The 17,620-nt window shown below is 43.6% G+C and overlaps 1 protein-coding gene across 4 annotated transcripts in view; it reads right to left on the bottom strand.

The window, feature by feature from the left end:
- LOC138662744 (uncharacterized) overlaps positions 1-17,620 on the bottom strand; it is a 175,536-nt gene that overhangs the window by 62,541 nt on the left and 95,375 nt on the right. For 3 of the 4 annotated variants that reach the window (XM_069748641.1, XM_069748638.1, XM_069748640.1), the window contains 3 exons: positions 11,737-13,368; positions 11,160-11,259; positions 562-713 (listed from right to left, as the gene is read on the bottom strand). In XM_069748641.1, coding sequence (XP_069604742.1) covers positions 562-713; positions 11,160-11,259; positions 11,737-13,368 — 1,884 coding nt within the window. The remainder of the gene's footprint in view (positions 1-561; positions 714-11,159; positions 11,260-11,736; positions 13,369-17,620) is intronic. The other variant, XM_069748642.1, reaches the window with a different exon arrangement.

Here is a 17,620-nt window from a genome sequence, read left to right as displayed (position 1 = left end):
CTTGGACCCATCACTAGCTTTTACGACAATTTCTCTCCCATTCTGTGATATTTCTGTTGTCACAAAGTCACGTTTTGACCTGCATAGTCTTTGTCAACTATGGAGAGAAAAACATCGTCGATGTTTCGACTTTCAAGCTTAATAAAGACTATGAAGATTGAAGTGTTGCTTTGTGTATGAAGAAATAAAATAACTAACCCATGGTGAGTGCTGTAAAGATTTTTTCTCCGAGCAATATACTATACTAAAAGTTCACAAAGGGACTATATGGACAGATTGTCCATGTAAAATATGATTAAGCATGGTATGATCAGAAGCGCATCAGTCTCTGTCATGTTTTTCTCTCCATACTAGTCATGCCCTTGTTCTTAACGTGTTGGTGAACAAATAAAAGATTATATGTTTACACAGAACAAGGTGTTGGCATTTGTGGACTCCTGGTGGAAATCTGCTAAGAAAAGCAGCCGAGCACCGGCTATGGTGAGCTGACGAACTTTATTTCCTTTGTCAATATGATATGATTGGACGACCACTGTTGGGATCAAGTAGGAAACAACTTACCTATTTTAGGCAAAACAAAACCAACAGGATTCGGCCATAAGGCCTCAATAAAGTCCCACATCAATTTGCTGAATAAATTCTTTATAGGATGCAGTTGTGCTAAACTGGTAATAAAGAGAGACGTCTCATTGTCTATATTTTCCATGCGTATTCTGCAATAAAAATTTGTTGTTTGCAGTTAATATTTCTTGCTTATGTATTTATATTTGTGTTACTGCATAAACATTAAAACTTTATTAGTTTTTCATACATGCAAGGGCAGGGGCTTACATAGAAATCATGGGGCCCCATAGCAGATGTCCCAATTTGTCAAATGATATTTGATGGAGTCACACAAGAGCATATCTCGCAACTTTTCAGCCCCTGCAAAATAGTTTTGCTCCTATTGAAGCCTATTAGAATTTCCAGGCACTAAAATATCTCTTTAATGGCCCCCATAGAGTGTGATGCCAACAAAAGTGCCCCCCCCAAAAAACACAATATGATACCACCACAGTGAATTCCTTCACAGTGCCATCACAGTCACAGTATGATGATACTACAGTACCCTCCAAAGTATGATACCCCCACAGTGACCCCAACACACTATGATGCCCCCATAGTGACCCCAACACAGTATGATGGCCCCCACAGTTCTCCACACAATATGAAAAGCACCATACACAGTAGTAAGGTTCCTCCACACAATATAATGGCCCTGACACAGTCCTCCATACAATTTGATAGCCCTACATTCAGTATAATGGCCACCACACCCATCCACAGAGTATGCAGTATGATGGACCCCACACAACCCTCCAAACAGATTAATGGCCCCCTACATAGCCCTCCAAACAGTACAATGGCCTCCACATAGCCCTGCAGAGAGTACAATGTCCTCCACTTGCCTCTCCCCATTCCCCTGCTGTGCTGGGCTCTGCTGCATGTGTTCTGGATTTCCGCACAGCACAGTATTAATGAGATGACAGGCATACAGGGAGAATGATGAAGGAGGGGGAGTCAATTGATGCTCCCTTTTCAATCATTGCTTTCAACTGTATCTGCCTCCAGGACGCAGATACAGTTGAAAGTGTGATGCTGAGTGGGAAGGTGCCCGGCACTGCCACGTGGTCTGCTGCTATTAGTGGTACACCACTGTGCAAAGGCTTAAGATAATGGTAACAGTTAAATATGCAAATCAAAGGATATTTTATGTGATGCTCTGTTATCCAACATTGCAAAAAAAATAATCAAACTGCTCATATTTGTAGCATTCTATATAATAATCGCCAGTTGGGACTTCCGGATGCTGTCCCCGAATCCCATAAGGCACTGCGGCAGTGTCACTTGCGCAATGCACAGATAGTGGAGCAAGGCCATGAACTGCGCCTGCGCAAGTGGCATACAGGGGGTCTGGCGGTTGCTGGCCAGTGCTGCGGGTGTCTCCAGTGCCCAGCAGTGCTGCGTGGGTGTCCGGCACTGCCTGGGGCCCTGTCGACATTTTGCGACAGGCCATAGCTCCAGAACTTCCACGGTTCCATGTGCGGTGGTCTCCAGGAATATGTCCGCCGCTGGGGGGGGCGGCGCATGCACAGATGGTGATCTTGGGACCAAGATCTCAGCGCTGAAATCTCATCTCTCGAGATCTTGGTCCCGAGATCATGATCTGCGCATGTGCCGCCCCCGGCAATGGCCATATTCCTGGAGACCACCGCACATGGAACCGTGGAAGACACCCACGCAGCACCACGCAGCACCACTGGTCACCGGAGACACCCGCAGTACCGGCCAGCAACCGCCGGGCACCCGGAGAAACCCAGCAGCAGCACAAGACCCCCACAGCAGTGCGCCACTCATGGAAGCCCCCCCTCATCCCTGCCTGCGGCCTGCAGCATCACCCCACGCCTGCCTCCTCCAGCAGCAACCCTGGGACCCCACTTCAATGCAGCCACCACCCCCGGTAAGCAATAAGATGGAAGGATTATAAGAAGCACCACCATTTTATTAAAAAATATTTTTTTCTTATTTTTCTCCTCAAAATTTGGGGTGCGTTTCATAATCCGGAGCGTTTTATAATCCAAAAAATATGGTATGTTGGAAAGTACAAACGGTGTAAGACATGTCCACTAGGGTTGAGCGACCTTGACTTTTTTAGGGTCGAGCCGGGTTTCGCGAAACCCGACTATCTCAAAAGTCGAGTCGAGTGAAATCGGCCGATTATGGCGAAAAGTCGAGGAACGACCGAAACACGAAACCCAATGCAAAGCCAATGGGATTATTTTATTTAGTTTTTTTCTCTCTCTCTCTCTCTCTCTCTCTCTCTCTCTCTCTCCTCCGTCCGTCCCTGAACTGAAAAGCTGGTGTTACACAGTGCAAATCGCTACAGCGCACAAGCGACAACATGGCGATAGGCGTCCACGCCCCTAAGACCTATGTCATCACTCTGCCCACGCCCCTTCATTGGCTGAAAAAAAATGGCGCCAAGCGCGTCATATGAAATGCGACTTTGGCGCGAAAGTCGCGTACCGCATGGCCGACCCCACACAGGGATCGGGTCGGGTTTCATGAAACCCGACTTTGCCAAAAGTCGGCGACTTTTGAAAATGAACGATCCGTTTCGCTCAACCCTAATGTCCACTGCTCCTGTCAGCACCACTAAGCATACACAGATGTTAATTTCACCGCCTATTTCTAGTATGTAATAAGAAGCTGTGATATTTCCGGAGAATTCCTGCAGGAGGTGCCATTAGTGAGGAGAGACTGCCATCTGCTGGCCAGCCAAAATCAAGTGGAACCAAATTGTGCTGGAAGATTTGCAGGGGGAATGGCTTCATGTGTTTGATTGGATCAGGTGACCCACAGGAAGGACTTCCCTGATTTAAAAGCCCTGCTTGCCAGACCATGAGGAGATTTGGCGCCAGGGAAGAGAGTGAGCAGATGTTCTCCAGAGACATCGCTGAGGCCAGTGTGTCAGGCCTCAGCGTGAAGTCTGTGCCATCCTGGTGCCGGTCACCACCTGGCAAGGTCCGGATTTCCCCCCCCCCCCCCCCACAGGAGACTTCCAAGTACCGCCTACGTTGGTTAGAGCCAGGATCTGCAAACTGCACTGGTCAAGCCTCTAAAACCTGACGTCGCCTGTCAAGAGCCGAGTCCTAATCCTCTCTGCCCTGAGCATAAGACTACTGCCGACGGTCAAGCCGAGAAAATATGTGAGGAGAATGTGACGGCAAGATGCCGAGAAACAGAGCTAGTGAACAGGGCCGTCACTTCCAGCTATCATCTACAGTAGCGGGGTAAGCTGGGAATAGGATTACAGTTTGGGAGGTGGCTGGTTGGTTCTTGGGAGGCTCAATAGGTTTTGATAGACTACGTCAAAAAGAGACTTGTGGCCTAGGGGGGAAACCCAGTGACTCCCACTAGGACCAGAGCTTCGAGAGAGAACTTACGTGAAAAGAACAATAACATTAAATAGTGAAATCATTTTTTGGTTCTTCTAAACTTATTGATATTCGTTCTACTGTTGATTTGCATCGTTACTAACACTAATTGTTTAAAGTTACTGCTGTATGTAAATAGAATAATTTCAATCCTTGACTGTTTCCCGCCTTGTGATCTCTGTTTGTTGCATCCTGGCACCTTCATTACACTTCCATGCCCTTATTTAACATCTTATCACTACATAGACATCAGACTAAAGTTTGACGAGCTTCCCGTTCAGCCTCCTGGTTTCTGGCAGTGGCGTTCTCCCCATTTCCAGTTGAATACATATAAATGCTTGGCTGAGTTCAGGTCTTCTTGCATTTAAAAAAAGGGAGAAATAGTTGTAGGACGAAATCACATGTGTATAAACATTTTTAGACTTGGCCTTTTAAAGAGGCCACATCTCAATGAAGTTGTCTGGCCATAGGGTACAAATCTGCACTCACTGCCTTAGGATATGGTCACACAAGCCTTAACGAATGATTAGAGCTTGAGCAGAGTGTCAGCATAGTGTAATTTCTGGGATAACACAGGTGAGGAGAAGATGGAGAACAACATTCATCCATCATCTCCATTGTGTGAGTCATCCGAGTACAGTCTGATGTTGTACATGCACTCTTTGACCTGGATAGGTGAGTGTGATCAGATTCGCACTAATCTGCACTGCGACGCAGAATAATATTGGTCTGAGTGCTATCCAATAAAATATCGGATAGCACTCGTCTGATATACACGCTCGTGTGAGCGAGCCCTTACAGTAGAAGACAACGAACTATGAGGATTCACCGATGTTGGCACCAAGAGTAGCGGGTGCGTGACCAGAAGTATGCAAGTAAAAACCCACTAGAATAAAACATAACCTTTACTAATAATATTATAAAAAAGTGGACGAAACAATACAACATATACACAAAGTGCTCACGCCGAAAACCGTGCTCATATAAAAATTGGTTTGATCTCACCAATGATGGACGATAGGAACCCACACCGATGGACGATAGGAACCCACTATGGACATCCCTCCACCGTATAAGATGTGATATAGCGCTATATCACATCTTATACGGTGGAGGGATGTCCATAGTGGGGCCTATTTGGGCCTGTCCTTGTTAGGACAGGAGTCATTGCTGGGGCACGACAGGGGTTACATAGGACAGAAATCCCCCGTTCCTTCATTACCCCAAAACTATTGGACTCTCCCTGGGACCCTCCTACATCGGTGTGGGTTCCTATCGTCCATCATTGGTGAGATCAAACCAATTTTTATATGAGCACGGTTTTCGGCGTGAGCACTTTGTGTATATGTTGTATTGTTTCGTCCACTTTTTTATAATATTATTAGTAAAGGTTATGTTTTATTCTAGTGGGTTTTTGCTCTTCAAGCTGTTTTTCTGTCATTTACCCTAAGAGTAGTGCAACGGTTTTGGTATTTCTAGCCGCAGCTGTTTCATCAGAAGTATGCAAGTCCCATACATGCGGTCATGTGCTGTCTAAATGTGAGCAGCCTTGCTCAATGCAAATGTATATAGTGTGGTCAGACACTTCTTCTCATAAGGTTGCTGGAAGCATGCAAATCATATACTTACAGTCACAGGACCGCCCGACTCCCAGCGCCGATACCGGGGAATCCTCACAGTGGGCAGTAAGTGCACTGAGAAGATTCATAAGTCTGCAGTCACACAGACTGACGGCAGACTTGTACCCCTATGCCGGACAAGCCTTTTACATCATATATGACATATATGTTTCTCTGCTCTTACAGAAACTCATTGCTTTGCACTTCTCACATCTACTGCACTCCTTGGCTTTTGATTGCTGCACCGTAGGTGTCCTTCTTTCTTAACTGTGCTCAGTAAAGTGTCTAAAAACTAACAGAACTATAATGAGTTCACACTGTGCAGTCTATTCATATGTCAATCTTCACTGCAGCTTTTAGCTCAGAATCCCCTATAGGTGCTACAATTATGTTAAGGTACCGTCACACTCAGCAATGCTGCAGCGATATAGACAATGAGCCGATCGCTGGAGCGTCGCTGTTTAGGTCGCTGTAGTGACGTCAAAAACAGCAACTCCAGAACGATGCAGGAGCGATCCAGTGACGCAACGGTGACTCACTTTTCGTTCTCACTGGTTGTTAGCTCCATGTAAAACATTGCTGGCATCGTTGCTTTTGATGTCAAACATGACGATACACGCCGACCTGGCGACGAAATAATGTTCTGGACTTCTAGCTCCGACCAGCGATGTCACAGCAGGATCCTGATCGATGCTGCGTGTCAAAAACAATGAGATCGCTATCCAGGACGCTGCAACGTCACGGATCGTTGTCGTTCTCATTGCAAAGTTGCTGAGTGTGACGGTACTTTTAGTCTTGTACTTGCTTCGTAATAATTCTCAGATGCTCTTCACTTACATACATGTCAGAAAAGAGTTTTATCTCTTGTAGCTTTTACTGTACAGAGATCCTTCAGTCTTCACAATTATGTCTCGGGCTTTGCAGTTAAGTGAATTTAAAATCATAAAAAAACTGTACATTACCAACAAAGTTCTCCAAAGGCATCAACAAGTACAACAGATTGGGCTTATGGATGAAGTACAGGATTCTTATATAAGTGTCCGTTCACATTACATACATAAGGAGAGCTGAGGTTGGAACAGTTTATGATCCAACACTGTGAGAGGTCTTCTTCTTCCTTCTTTCTTTCCTTCTTTCTTTCTTTCTTTCTTTCTTTCTTTCTTTCTTTCTTTCTTTCTTTCTTTCTTTCTTTCTCTCTCTCTTTCTTTCTTTCTTTCTTTTTTTCTTTCCTTCTTTCTTTCTTTCTTTCTTTCTTTCTTTCTTAGATTTTAGTCAATCTATTTACGAATTTAGGTTGTGTTATTAAGTAGCTTTTTGTCTTGTCTTTCTTTTTGCTCTGGCCAATTTTGTGCCAAATTCATCATAAATCAAAGATGCATCATGTTTTTGCTTTTTGTTTCATTTTGCACTTATCCTTCCAATATTTATCTGTAACATGCTGTTTTAAAACGAAGAAATCAATAAACCACGGTGATGTGACCAGATAACACTCTGCTGGATTGACTCCTTCTCAAACTCCCAATACATGTACGCTACAAGTCAGGAGCGGGTGTGTAGAACAGGAAAGCCCAGCGCGTGTCCTATCCTGGATCTGCCCCTAACAGCCACAGATGGAGTGGTACCCCCTAAGGGGTAGGGACAGTATAAAACATAGTTTAGTGCTTAGTGGTAGATGGGAATGGGTGGATCAAGCAAAATGAGTAAGCATTCTCTAGTTCAGTCAGTCTGAGTTAGAGAAAATGTGAGTTTGTGTGAAGTTCAGGTTCAAGTTGCTGGAGGCATGTGAAGTACACATAGTTCTGGCAACATGAGCTTGTACCAGATGTCCTGCAGACATCCCTGTAACATACTGTCCCCATGGCCCGAAGAGGAAACCGGGAGGAGAAACGCGTGAGGGAATTGTAATAGAACTTGGGACTGTTGTTGTGGTGCATATGTCTGTAGCGCCACAAAATGCCTGCCTGTGTAATATAATTTATCTGTATTGCCAGCTAGGGTGAGGGCTAAGATCTATGCTGTTATAACTGCATCCATACAGATTGTGCACTTTTACTTGAACCAGGAAGTGTGCACGATCCCTCGGGGGGAGGAGATGCTTCTGAGAGGTTGCCAAGTGTAGAGAAGTGAAGATATAGGAGGTAGCAACATGGAGGTCTGCAGGCAGAGAAGAGGAGCCAGGACAAGCTGCATGAGGCAGGGTAACAGTCGCTAGAGCACAGAGACTTCAAGAGTCCGTGATAAACTGAAAGACTGATCTGTTTTCATATAACGAGTAGTAGTGTGCTTCTGCTCAGAAGCTCAGCAGTGCAGAAAAAAAGGGACACTGCTGCAAGAGAGAGTTTTTTTCCACAGGATTCGAGCTGCCTGCTCACTGGAAGGGATCATGGATCCAGCAACTGTTTACCTTGGACCCTTGGGGTCCAATGAATTGTTTACTAAAGGTACAATTAGCAGCAGGAATGTTACACTAGTGTTTCCCTTTTGCTTGTTTACTCCCTGGTTTTGACTTGGCTTGTATCCTGACCTGCTTCTGCCTTCTGTCTTTGGCTTATCAGCTCCTGACTGTTACTGACCTTTTGGCTTGTCTCTGACTCTGTGTTTTGTCTATTCAATTGGAACTGCGCTACTGACTATATCGACCCGGCTTGTTTGACTGTCCTGCTGCCCCCTACTGGTAGCCTCGCTGCTGCACAACAGGCCTGCTTTGTCTAGGTGCAGCCTTCCTTCCACTCTATAGCCATCTAGTGGAGCTTGCACCTACCTGCATTGTAGCAGTATGACACCAGGATGCTCACCAGACTTTTAGATAAATGTCTTGAGGAGTATAGTATCCAAAATATGGTCACTTGAGGGGGGTTTCCACTGTTTAGGCACATCAGCGGCTCTGCTAAAGACATACCATCTACTATGTGTTCCAGCCCTCCACCAAAATTCAAATGGTGCTCCTTTCCTTCCAAGCCCTGCCGTGAGCCATGAGTTTTTCTCCACAGGTTGGTTACTGACGTTCTCAGAAGATTTTGCTCCTCACATTTTGCTGTCCATTTTCTAATGTTACCCTTGTGAAAATAAAAAATTGAGTCTAAAGCAGCATTTTTGTGGGCAAATGTGATTTTCATTTTCACGGCTCAAAGTTATAAAATTCTGTGAAGCATCTGTGGGTTTAAGGTGCTCAACGTACATCTATATAAATTCCTTGAGGGGTACATTTTATAAAATGGGTTCACTTGTGAGTGGTTTCTATTGTTTAAGCACATCAGGGGCTTTACAAATGAAACATGGTGTCAGCTATCTATTCTAGCCATTCCAAAAGTCAAATGATGCTCCTTTCTTTCCTAGCCCTGCCATGTGACCAAACAGTAATTTTCCACCATATATGGGATATCGGTGTACTGAGGATAAATTACACAATTAATTGCATGGTCAAATTCCTTTTGTTACCCTATGTGAAAAAGCAACATTTTTGTGGGAAAAAGTAAAATTTTCATATTTTCTTCCACATTGCTTTAATTCCTGTGAAGCACCTGATGGGTTAATACATTACTTGAATGTGATTTTGAGGACATTAAGAGGTGTAGTTGGTAGAATGGTGTCAATTTTGGGAATTTTGGGAATTTTCTGTCACTTCAAATGCGAGGTGGTCCATCAAAAATTGTTTTTGTAAATTATGTTTGAAAAATGAGAAATGACTGGTCAACTTTTAACACTTGGAACTTAATACAAGAAAAATTATGTTTAAAAAATTATGCTAATGTAAAGTAGACATGTGGGACATGTTATTAACTATAGTGTATCAAGTATCCTGGTTTAAGGGCATAAAAATTAAAATCTGAAGATTAAATTTTTTTTACCAAAATTCCGATATTTTCACAAATAAATGTATAAAATATAGTCCTACCTTTACCACTAATAAAAAGCAAAATTTCTCACGAATAAACATTGTCAGAATCAGTGGGATCCGTTGAAGCGTTCCAGAGTTATTACCACATAAAGGAACACTGGTCAGAATAGTAAAATTTGACCTAGTCATGAAGGTAATAAAAAACTCAGGGGTAAAGGGGATAAAAAAAAAGCCCTGATATGATGATCTGGATGTAAAAAATAAAAAAAAGTTATGGCCCTGGGAAGGGAAGGCAAAAACAAAAACACAAAAAGTGAAATTGGCCACATGTGTAAGGGGTGGGTAAGACAACTGGATGCTCTCATGTGATTATATGAATGCTATATTTTATTCGGTTAGTACAATGCTGCATGACCATTTGGTCACTTAAAGTCTGGTGTGAAAGGAGGGATCTGCAGCTGCAATTTGTTCCTCTATGTCAAGCAGCATAAAGGAGAAGAAACCTAGCTTGGTTGGGGTGCTTGTTATTTCCATACAACTACTGAGTTCTCCTTTTTGTGACATAAGGACTTGATAGTAATCAGCTGGTGATAATAATAATAATAATGTATCTTTCTCCTTGGTTCTCGAGCAGATATAATTGTTATATCACTTTCCAAATACCAGAGGCACAACCTGAAACACCTTGAAACAGGTCCCCAAAACTGTCTTGTATCATTCATAGTGCAGGTCTCTGGGAGACTATTTAGCCCCCTAGCTCCAGGTCTCAGTGCAATCTCTCTACGTCGTACAGTAATCCAATGAATATTAGAATTACAACATACCATATGATATTGAATACCAAGTAAACCCTTGTTATCGTGTATTTCCAGGTGGAGGCAGTATAGCACCATTTATTGTTTTTGTTCTCCAAACATTATTGTACGAGCAGTCTCAGATTTCTTGTTGTTTAGGTTTGAATTCTTGTTTCAGAAACTAAATTACACTTTCTGTAAATTAAAAAATTAGTGTTAACTTTTGTGCCCGAGTCCCTTCTAGCCACCAGGGCTACTTCTACATCCCCTATTTTTCCATTAGAGATAGTAATGTTAGCCAAAGGAATAACAGGCTGACCAGATGTGACAAAATTACAATTCGCCAAATCCTGCGGAAATTCAAAGTTATTCACAACATATTCAATGTTCCTTGATGTGCTCTTGCGTGCCTACAGATCCCACTCGCATCACTGCTCACCTGTCTGTCCACCCATGCTGCTCGCAGTCCTCCACAGTTCTTCTCTGCATGTCCAGTGTCTTCACTCTAGATTGGGACTACTGGCAGCGACCGGGCCTCGAATGTCCAAGTGCACTGTGTCGACATGATGTATGACGTGGCATCACGATGCTATGATGTACGTTACAACCTTACAACGCACAACCACCGTCGAGGTCTGGTCTTGGCCGGAAGTCCCAGCATAGCGGGAGAAATCTGAAGATGCAATAGCAGAAAGAAAGGCACGGAGTACCAGGTTGCAGGCAGTCAGAAGCGTGGACGGCCAGACATCTGAGGTAATAATTTTTTATTTATTTGTTTGCCAATCTTCTACGATTTAGTGAAATTATATTGAACGAAATCTGTAGAATACGGATTTTTGAGAATTGATTTTTTTCAAGTAAAATTCAATTCCACTCAAATATATTCAAGTATCTCTAAATCAAAGGAAACAAAGCCATACGCTCTACTTACTTGGAGACCTTATGCACGGCATCTGGAAATTGACAAGCTGAAGCCATAACATATCCCTCATCTGATGGAATAACACATATGCCTCCTGCGTTCATGATTTCTGAAAAATGAGGAAAGAGTTCACTAACTGCCATTCTTCAGGGAGCATTTTCATCAACCTTGATAATACTAGGTATTTAAAGGGGAACTGTTATCAGGTGAAAAGTGGCCAGTTTTGGATCATATTTTATTCCCGTTGCTGCCCTACATATTCTGCTTTTTTTTTCTTTTTTAAATCTGTCATATGGTTCCAGAGATATGGACCTCTTTATTTGAGCTAATTTTTGTGGCCTTTATTAAGGAGGCGTGGCTTATAGAGTAATTATGCAAAGCAGACTAAGGAAACACCCACAGGAATTCCTGTGTGCCACACCCCCTCGTGAAATCTATGACTAACTAAAAAGGCCCATATCTCCAGAAAAAAAAAATACTCGGGTGATCAGCAGGAATAGAGTATGAGCAAAATCTGTCCACTCTTGACATGATGACAAGTCCTCTTTAAGTGGAATAAATATGTATTTTCCTTATACACACTCACCTACTATTTTCTCTATAGATGAGATTTTCTTAGGAGGAAGCGTGCACGGCATATGACTTTGTTGTAGCAGTGGATTTTGTAGGAAGGGTTCACCCCAAGGCAGATGGGGCGTCTCCACAGTCCCATTAAGTATGGAAGCCACAAAGCAGTAGAAGCTCACAACACCAAAGAGGACACCAAAAGCAACAGTCCATTCCCATGTTAGAAAAGCCAGCATTTTCAGTAAAATAATTATTAGAAAAACCTCAAAAGTTAAAGAGTTTATGAACCAAACTTTGTTTAGCATAATCATGCAAACTGTGATAAAGCCGTGTAACACTAAAAAGCTTATTATCCCCAGCGCTACAGAAAACGTCTTCACTGTCACATGTAAACAGAAATATCTCACCGTCCCAAACGTTATCCACCAGATTCCATAAAAGATCAAGGCACTGCTCTCCAAGGTTTTACCAGAAGAAGCCGACAGTAAGCCAGCTATGAGAACCATGATTCCAACCACGATGACCAAAATGAAGGCCGCTTGTGTTTCAATAATGATAGAAAAAGCTGCAAGGGTGTTAAATGCATGGCCAATAGCATCCACCTCCTTAAATCTATAGCCATCAGAATAGCAACAAAACAAGGTTTTCCTCTGTTTAAGATTAAGAAATCGAAGGCAGGAATTCATTATTTCAATTAGACCGTGCCTTTGGGAAGTCTGGAATTCCGCCTTTGATAAATAAAGCCTAAGAAACATGTAAAAGCCTGAAGCTATGAAGATAATTAAATTAATCACTTGTGGGGCAATATGGTCAATGCCACTTGGAAGGGTTAAAGAAGCGCAGTAAACAGCAAAAAGTAATGTATAGATGCCAAAGTAAAGGTTTTTCAGAGACATCATGCAAGCTAAAATGGCAAAAATGACTGCAAACACAACCACAAATGGGAGAGGAAGCAATGGGTCAATTGACAAGCTGGGCTGATTTAATAATGAATATCCTTCTGCAAACTTCAGAACGGACGAAAAGCTAAAGAAAGCTGCATTCCATATGTCAGAGGCACAAAATGAAGCCACAGAGACTATGAGTTGGTACATTGCTGACGTGAACATCCAATGGGCATGGCCAAGAAGTAGAATCTTAGTAGTTCCCACAAGCTTTCCACAGATGACACTCGATGACACCATATTGGCCATAATCCCTGTCGCAATCAGATGGTTTCTCAAGAAATGGTTTTTGGAATGGACACAATTCTTAACCGGCTGAACAGCTTTTTTTCTCAAGATATTCCAAAATCTTAAAGCCACGAGATACAAACTTACGACTGTCACAATCATAAAGTTACATCCAATACCTGATGGACCAAGTGTTGGTTCATGACACATAGCAAGAACATGGAGGTTTGCCATGCCTAGCGCAAAGGCCATAATAGGTATGGGTCCTTGATTGTGAAGAGTCCCGACACATCCTATGATAAGAAAAGCGCAGGAAATGGCAAGCAAACCAGGAAATACGGCTTCACAAAACTGATCCGAAGCTGAAACGATCCTGTTATCTACCAAGATCTGTAAAATGCCAGAATTGCTCCAGAGAGCCGACACCGTCATGCAGAGCGTTAAAACCAAAGGATCGGGACTGAATTTTTTCTGAATTCCTAAAAGACAAAGCGTGACAAAGAACGGTATGTTAGAGGAATTATGCTGCTCAACCAGTTCACAAAACCGCCTGCAAATACAAGATCTCTTATTGATGTTATCACCACAAGTTACTGAAATCATTTACACTTATCTCTGCGTGAAACCTTATTATGAAGATGTAACACGTAAGAGGGGTAACATGTCCGGAGAATATAAATGTAGCAGCTGTGAAGCGTTTATTGTGTTGTGTATACATATAAATATATGTATACACAATACCATATATAGATACAATAATATATAGTATATATAGATATAATAATGATGTACTGTTTGGCTATGCTCACACGTATAACTACACAAGACATTCAAGCTAAGGGCGCGTAGGTGACGGACATTGGATGTCATGTGATCAGAGACGACGCATGGCTGAAAAAAGAGTAAAATGTGAAAGAACCTTAAAGAAATTTTGCAAAATACGTTGTGATGTACGGTGGGATGTCACGGTGGCTGCGACCTGGTCCGTAGCCCTGGGCACCCAATTAAAGGGGTAGGTTTTTTAAGGCATATTGTGAATAAAGTCTATTGTTTGTGACACCATCTGTGGTTCTCGGTCAGTAGGGACTGACCCTGCTTAATGGGGTCCTCTAGGGTGATGGTATGATGGCTGAATGGTGATGCTTCTCACAGGTGAAGTGGGGCCCCCAGGGCTCCCAAGGTGTGTGGCAAGGATGTTGTAGGCCGCCAAATAAGTGGAGGACACAAGTTGTGAAGTCTTTAACTGGTTTACTGATGGCAGTAGTGCATCTCAGTCCAGAGTAGTAGGTGCAGGAGTATCTGTGGTCCGGAAAGGCTGGGAGAGAATAGAGGATCCCTTTCCCAGTTGAGGCCCATGAACCTTTCCTCCTTGTGCTGTTGTATACGGTCCCTGCTGCCTGAAGCTTACTAGTGAGTCTTCTTTCCCCTGTCCTAGAACAGGTACCTGAATGACGGGCAGCTTGAGCCGTTTTATAGGGACCCTATCATGCCCCGGGCTCTTCAAGTGGTGCTGCGTCTCAGGTGTGGTGTGGGCCAATCACATAAAGATCTTAGCCCTCCGGTTCTGCTAAGTGTCCTAGAGTCCCACTAAAGCCTCGGGCTCCCGGTGCCCGGCTGCTGCACTCTGGCTCTGAGGGTGCCCGGTCACAGTTCCCCTCTGAGCCCTTTTCCACTCCTGTGCTCCTTTCATCTGTAGCTCCACCACATACAACCCTTCAGGTTATCTCTCTTTCCATTAGCTGCAGCTCCCACGTGGCTGCTAGGCCTCTCTGTCGGTTCCAGACATCCTTCCTCTCTCTCTCCCTCCTGGAGACTAACTAGATCCTCCTCCAGGCCAGGATACATAAAGTCTAAGGAAGCTCCCTTGAATCCGGGTCCTGAGCTCTTCTGGCCTGGATTTGGAATGTGTTGAATGTGGGTGCTTTACCTGATAAAGAGAACTCCATTGCCTCCACGCATGACATCACCCTCCCCGAAAGGAAGGCAACATCACTGTAACAACCAGCCACCTGGGGTGTTACAGATGGGAGTATTCATTAGCCACTCCTGTGTTGTAAATAAGTATTTTTTATAAACGGTGTAGGTTCCCCTGTATTTTTGCTAACCGACCAGACAAAACTCACAGCTGGAGGCTACAACCCTTAGCTGTCAGCTTCAGCAAGGCTAGTTATCAAGAATAGAGGGGTATCCACGCCGTATTTTTTAATTATTTAAATAAATCATTTTTTAAAAAGACATGGGATTCCCTCATTTTTTACAACCAACCTTGCTAAAGCAGACAGCTGGGGCTGGTATTCTCAGGCTGGTAAGGGGCCATGGATATAGGCCCTCCCCAGCCTAAAAATATCAGCTTGCAACTCACAAGAAAAGGCACATCTATCAGATGCGCCAATTCTGGCGCTTTGCCCGGTTCCTACCATTTGCCTTGTAGCGGTGGCAAGTGGGGTTAATATTTGTGTTGTTGATGTCACCTTTGTATTGTCAGGTGACATCAAACCCATGGCTTAGTAATGGAGAGGTGTCTGTCTATAAGACACCAATCCATTACTAATCCCATAGTTATATGGCAAATAAAGACACAGCCAGAATAAAGTCCTTTAATTGAAAGAAAGACAGACTCCTTTAACCCCTTTCTGACCTCGGACGGGATAGTATGTCCGAGGTCAGATACCGCGCTTTGATGCAGGGCTCCGGCGGTGAGCCCACATCAAAGCCGGGACATGTCAGCTGTTTTGAACAGCTGACATGTGCCCGCAATAGCAGCGGGTGAAATCGCGATTCACCCGCCGCTATTAACTAGTTAAATACCGCTGTCAAACGCTGACAGCGGCATTTAACTGGCGCTTACGGCCATCGGGCCGGAAATGAGCGCATCGCTGACCCCATCACATGATCGGGGTCAGCAATAAATCAGAATGGTAACGATAGAGGTCCTTGAGACCTTAATGGTTACTGATCCCGGCCTGCTGTGAGCGCCACCCTGTGGTCGGCGCTCATAGCCCGAATGCAATTCAGCTACACAGCAGCAATCTGATGATCGCTGCTATGTAGCTCAGCCGATCGAGTTGTGCCAGCTTCTAGCCTTACATGGAGGCTATTGAAGCATGGCAAAAGTAAAAAAAAAAAAGTTTAAAAAAATGTGAAAAAAAGAATAAATAAACGTTTAAATCACCCCCCTTTCGCCCCATTCAAAATAAATCAATAAAAAGATCAAACCTACACATATTTGGTATCGCCGTGTTCACAATCGCCCGATTTATCAATAAAAAAAGGATTAACCTGATCACTAAACGGCATAGCGAGAAAAAATTCGAAACGCCAGAATTACTTTTTTTGGTCGCCGCGACATTGCATTAAAATGCAATAACGGGCGATCAAAAGAACGTATCTGCACCAAAATGGTATCACTAAAAACGCCAGCTCGGCACGCAAAAAAAAGCCCCCAGCTGACCCCAGATCATGAAAAATGGAGACGCTACGGGTATTGGAAAATGGCGCAATTTTTTTTTCTTTTTTAGCAAAGTTTTGAATTTTTTTTCACCACTTAGATAAAAGAGAACCTAGACATGCTTGGTGTCTATGAACTCGTAGTGACCTGGAGAAACATAATATCCAGTCATTTGTAGGATTTAGTGAACCTAGTAAAAAGGCCAAACAGAAAACAAGTGTGGGATTGCACTTTTTTTGCAATTTCACCGCACTTGGAATTTTTTCCCATTTTCTAGTACCCGACATGCTAAAAGCAATGATGTCGTTCAAAAGGACAACTTGTTTCGCAAAAAAAAGGCCCTCACATGGCCATATTGACAGAAAAATAAAAAAAGTTATGGCTCTGGGAAGGAGGGGAGCGAAAAAAGAATACGGAAAAACGGAAAATCCCAGTCATGAAGGGGTTAATAATCTTAATTAAACCATACTTACGACTTCACCTAATTCCACCGAAGCCCTCGTTCTCTTGTAATAAAACTAAATTAATAAACCAACAATATACCATAGTTGTCTGTCGTTCTGTCCCACACCGTAATCCATGTCTGAGGGATAAACAATGTTTAACCTGGACAGTACCAAGATGCGACCGTCCAGGCTTAGCACCCCTGGTGACGGAGCGCCTGTGAGCGCAGCCTCAGTGACTGGTGGTGATGTCATTGAGGTCTGGACACTGAGGCTCCGTTCCTAGCCGGGTTGAACTGCTGTGACCTCAGTGAGATCTCCGCTAGCACTGTGAGAGTTTTTCTTTTGACAGTGTGGGAACCGCGGCTCTCTGACCTGCAGGGATGATTTCACCGCCGATCAGAAGCGATGTTTGCCGCGCTATCTTGCACATTACAGTGCAAGAAACACAAAATGTTCAGGCCCCCAATTCAAGTGAATGGGGTCCAGGTACTGTGCTGGTACCCGAACCTGAACTTTTTGTAACTCTTTGGCCGAACCCTCTGGACCCGAATATCTAGGAGTCCGCCAATCTCTATTGAAAGTTACTACATCATGGAAAGAAGTAAAATAATGTAAAATGGTCTCAGTATTTACTGTTTCAATTGATATCGTCATAACATTGCTCAGCCAGGAACCTTACCTCCTGTGACTTCTTACATGGTGATCTGTCCTGCTTCCTTCGTTCTGATGGCTGACCTAGTTTCTTCAGCCAGATAAGCCTTTCTGTCTCTGACTTACTTAAGCTAATGTATTTCCCACACTTGTCAGTGAACTCTGCTGACCGGGCATTTACTTTCT

This window comes from Ranitomeya imitator, chromosome 2 (genome assembly GCF_032444005.1).
Source record: "Ranitomeya imitator isolate aRanImi1 chromosome 2, aRanImi1.pri, whole genome shotgun sequence".
Taxonomy (NCBI): Eukaryota; Metazoa; Chordata; class Amphibia; order Anura; family Dendrobatidae; genus Ranitomeya; species Ranitomeya imitator.
Note: the sequence above shows the minus strand (reverse complement) of the source record. Positions and strands in the feature narration are given on the sequence as shown.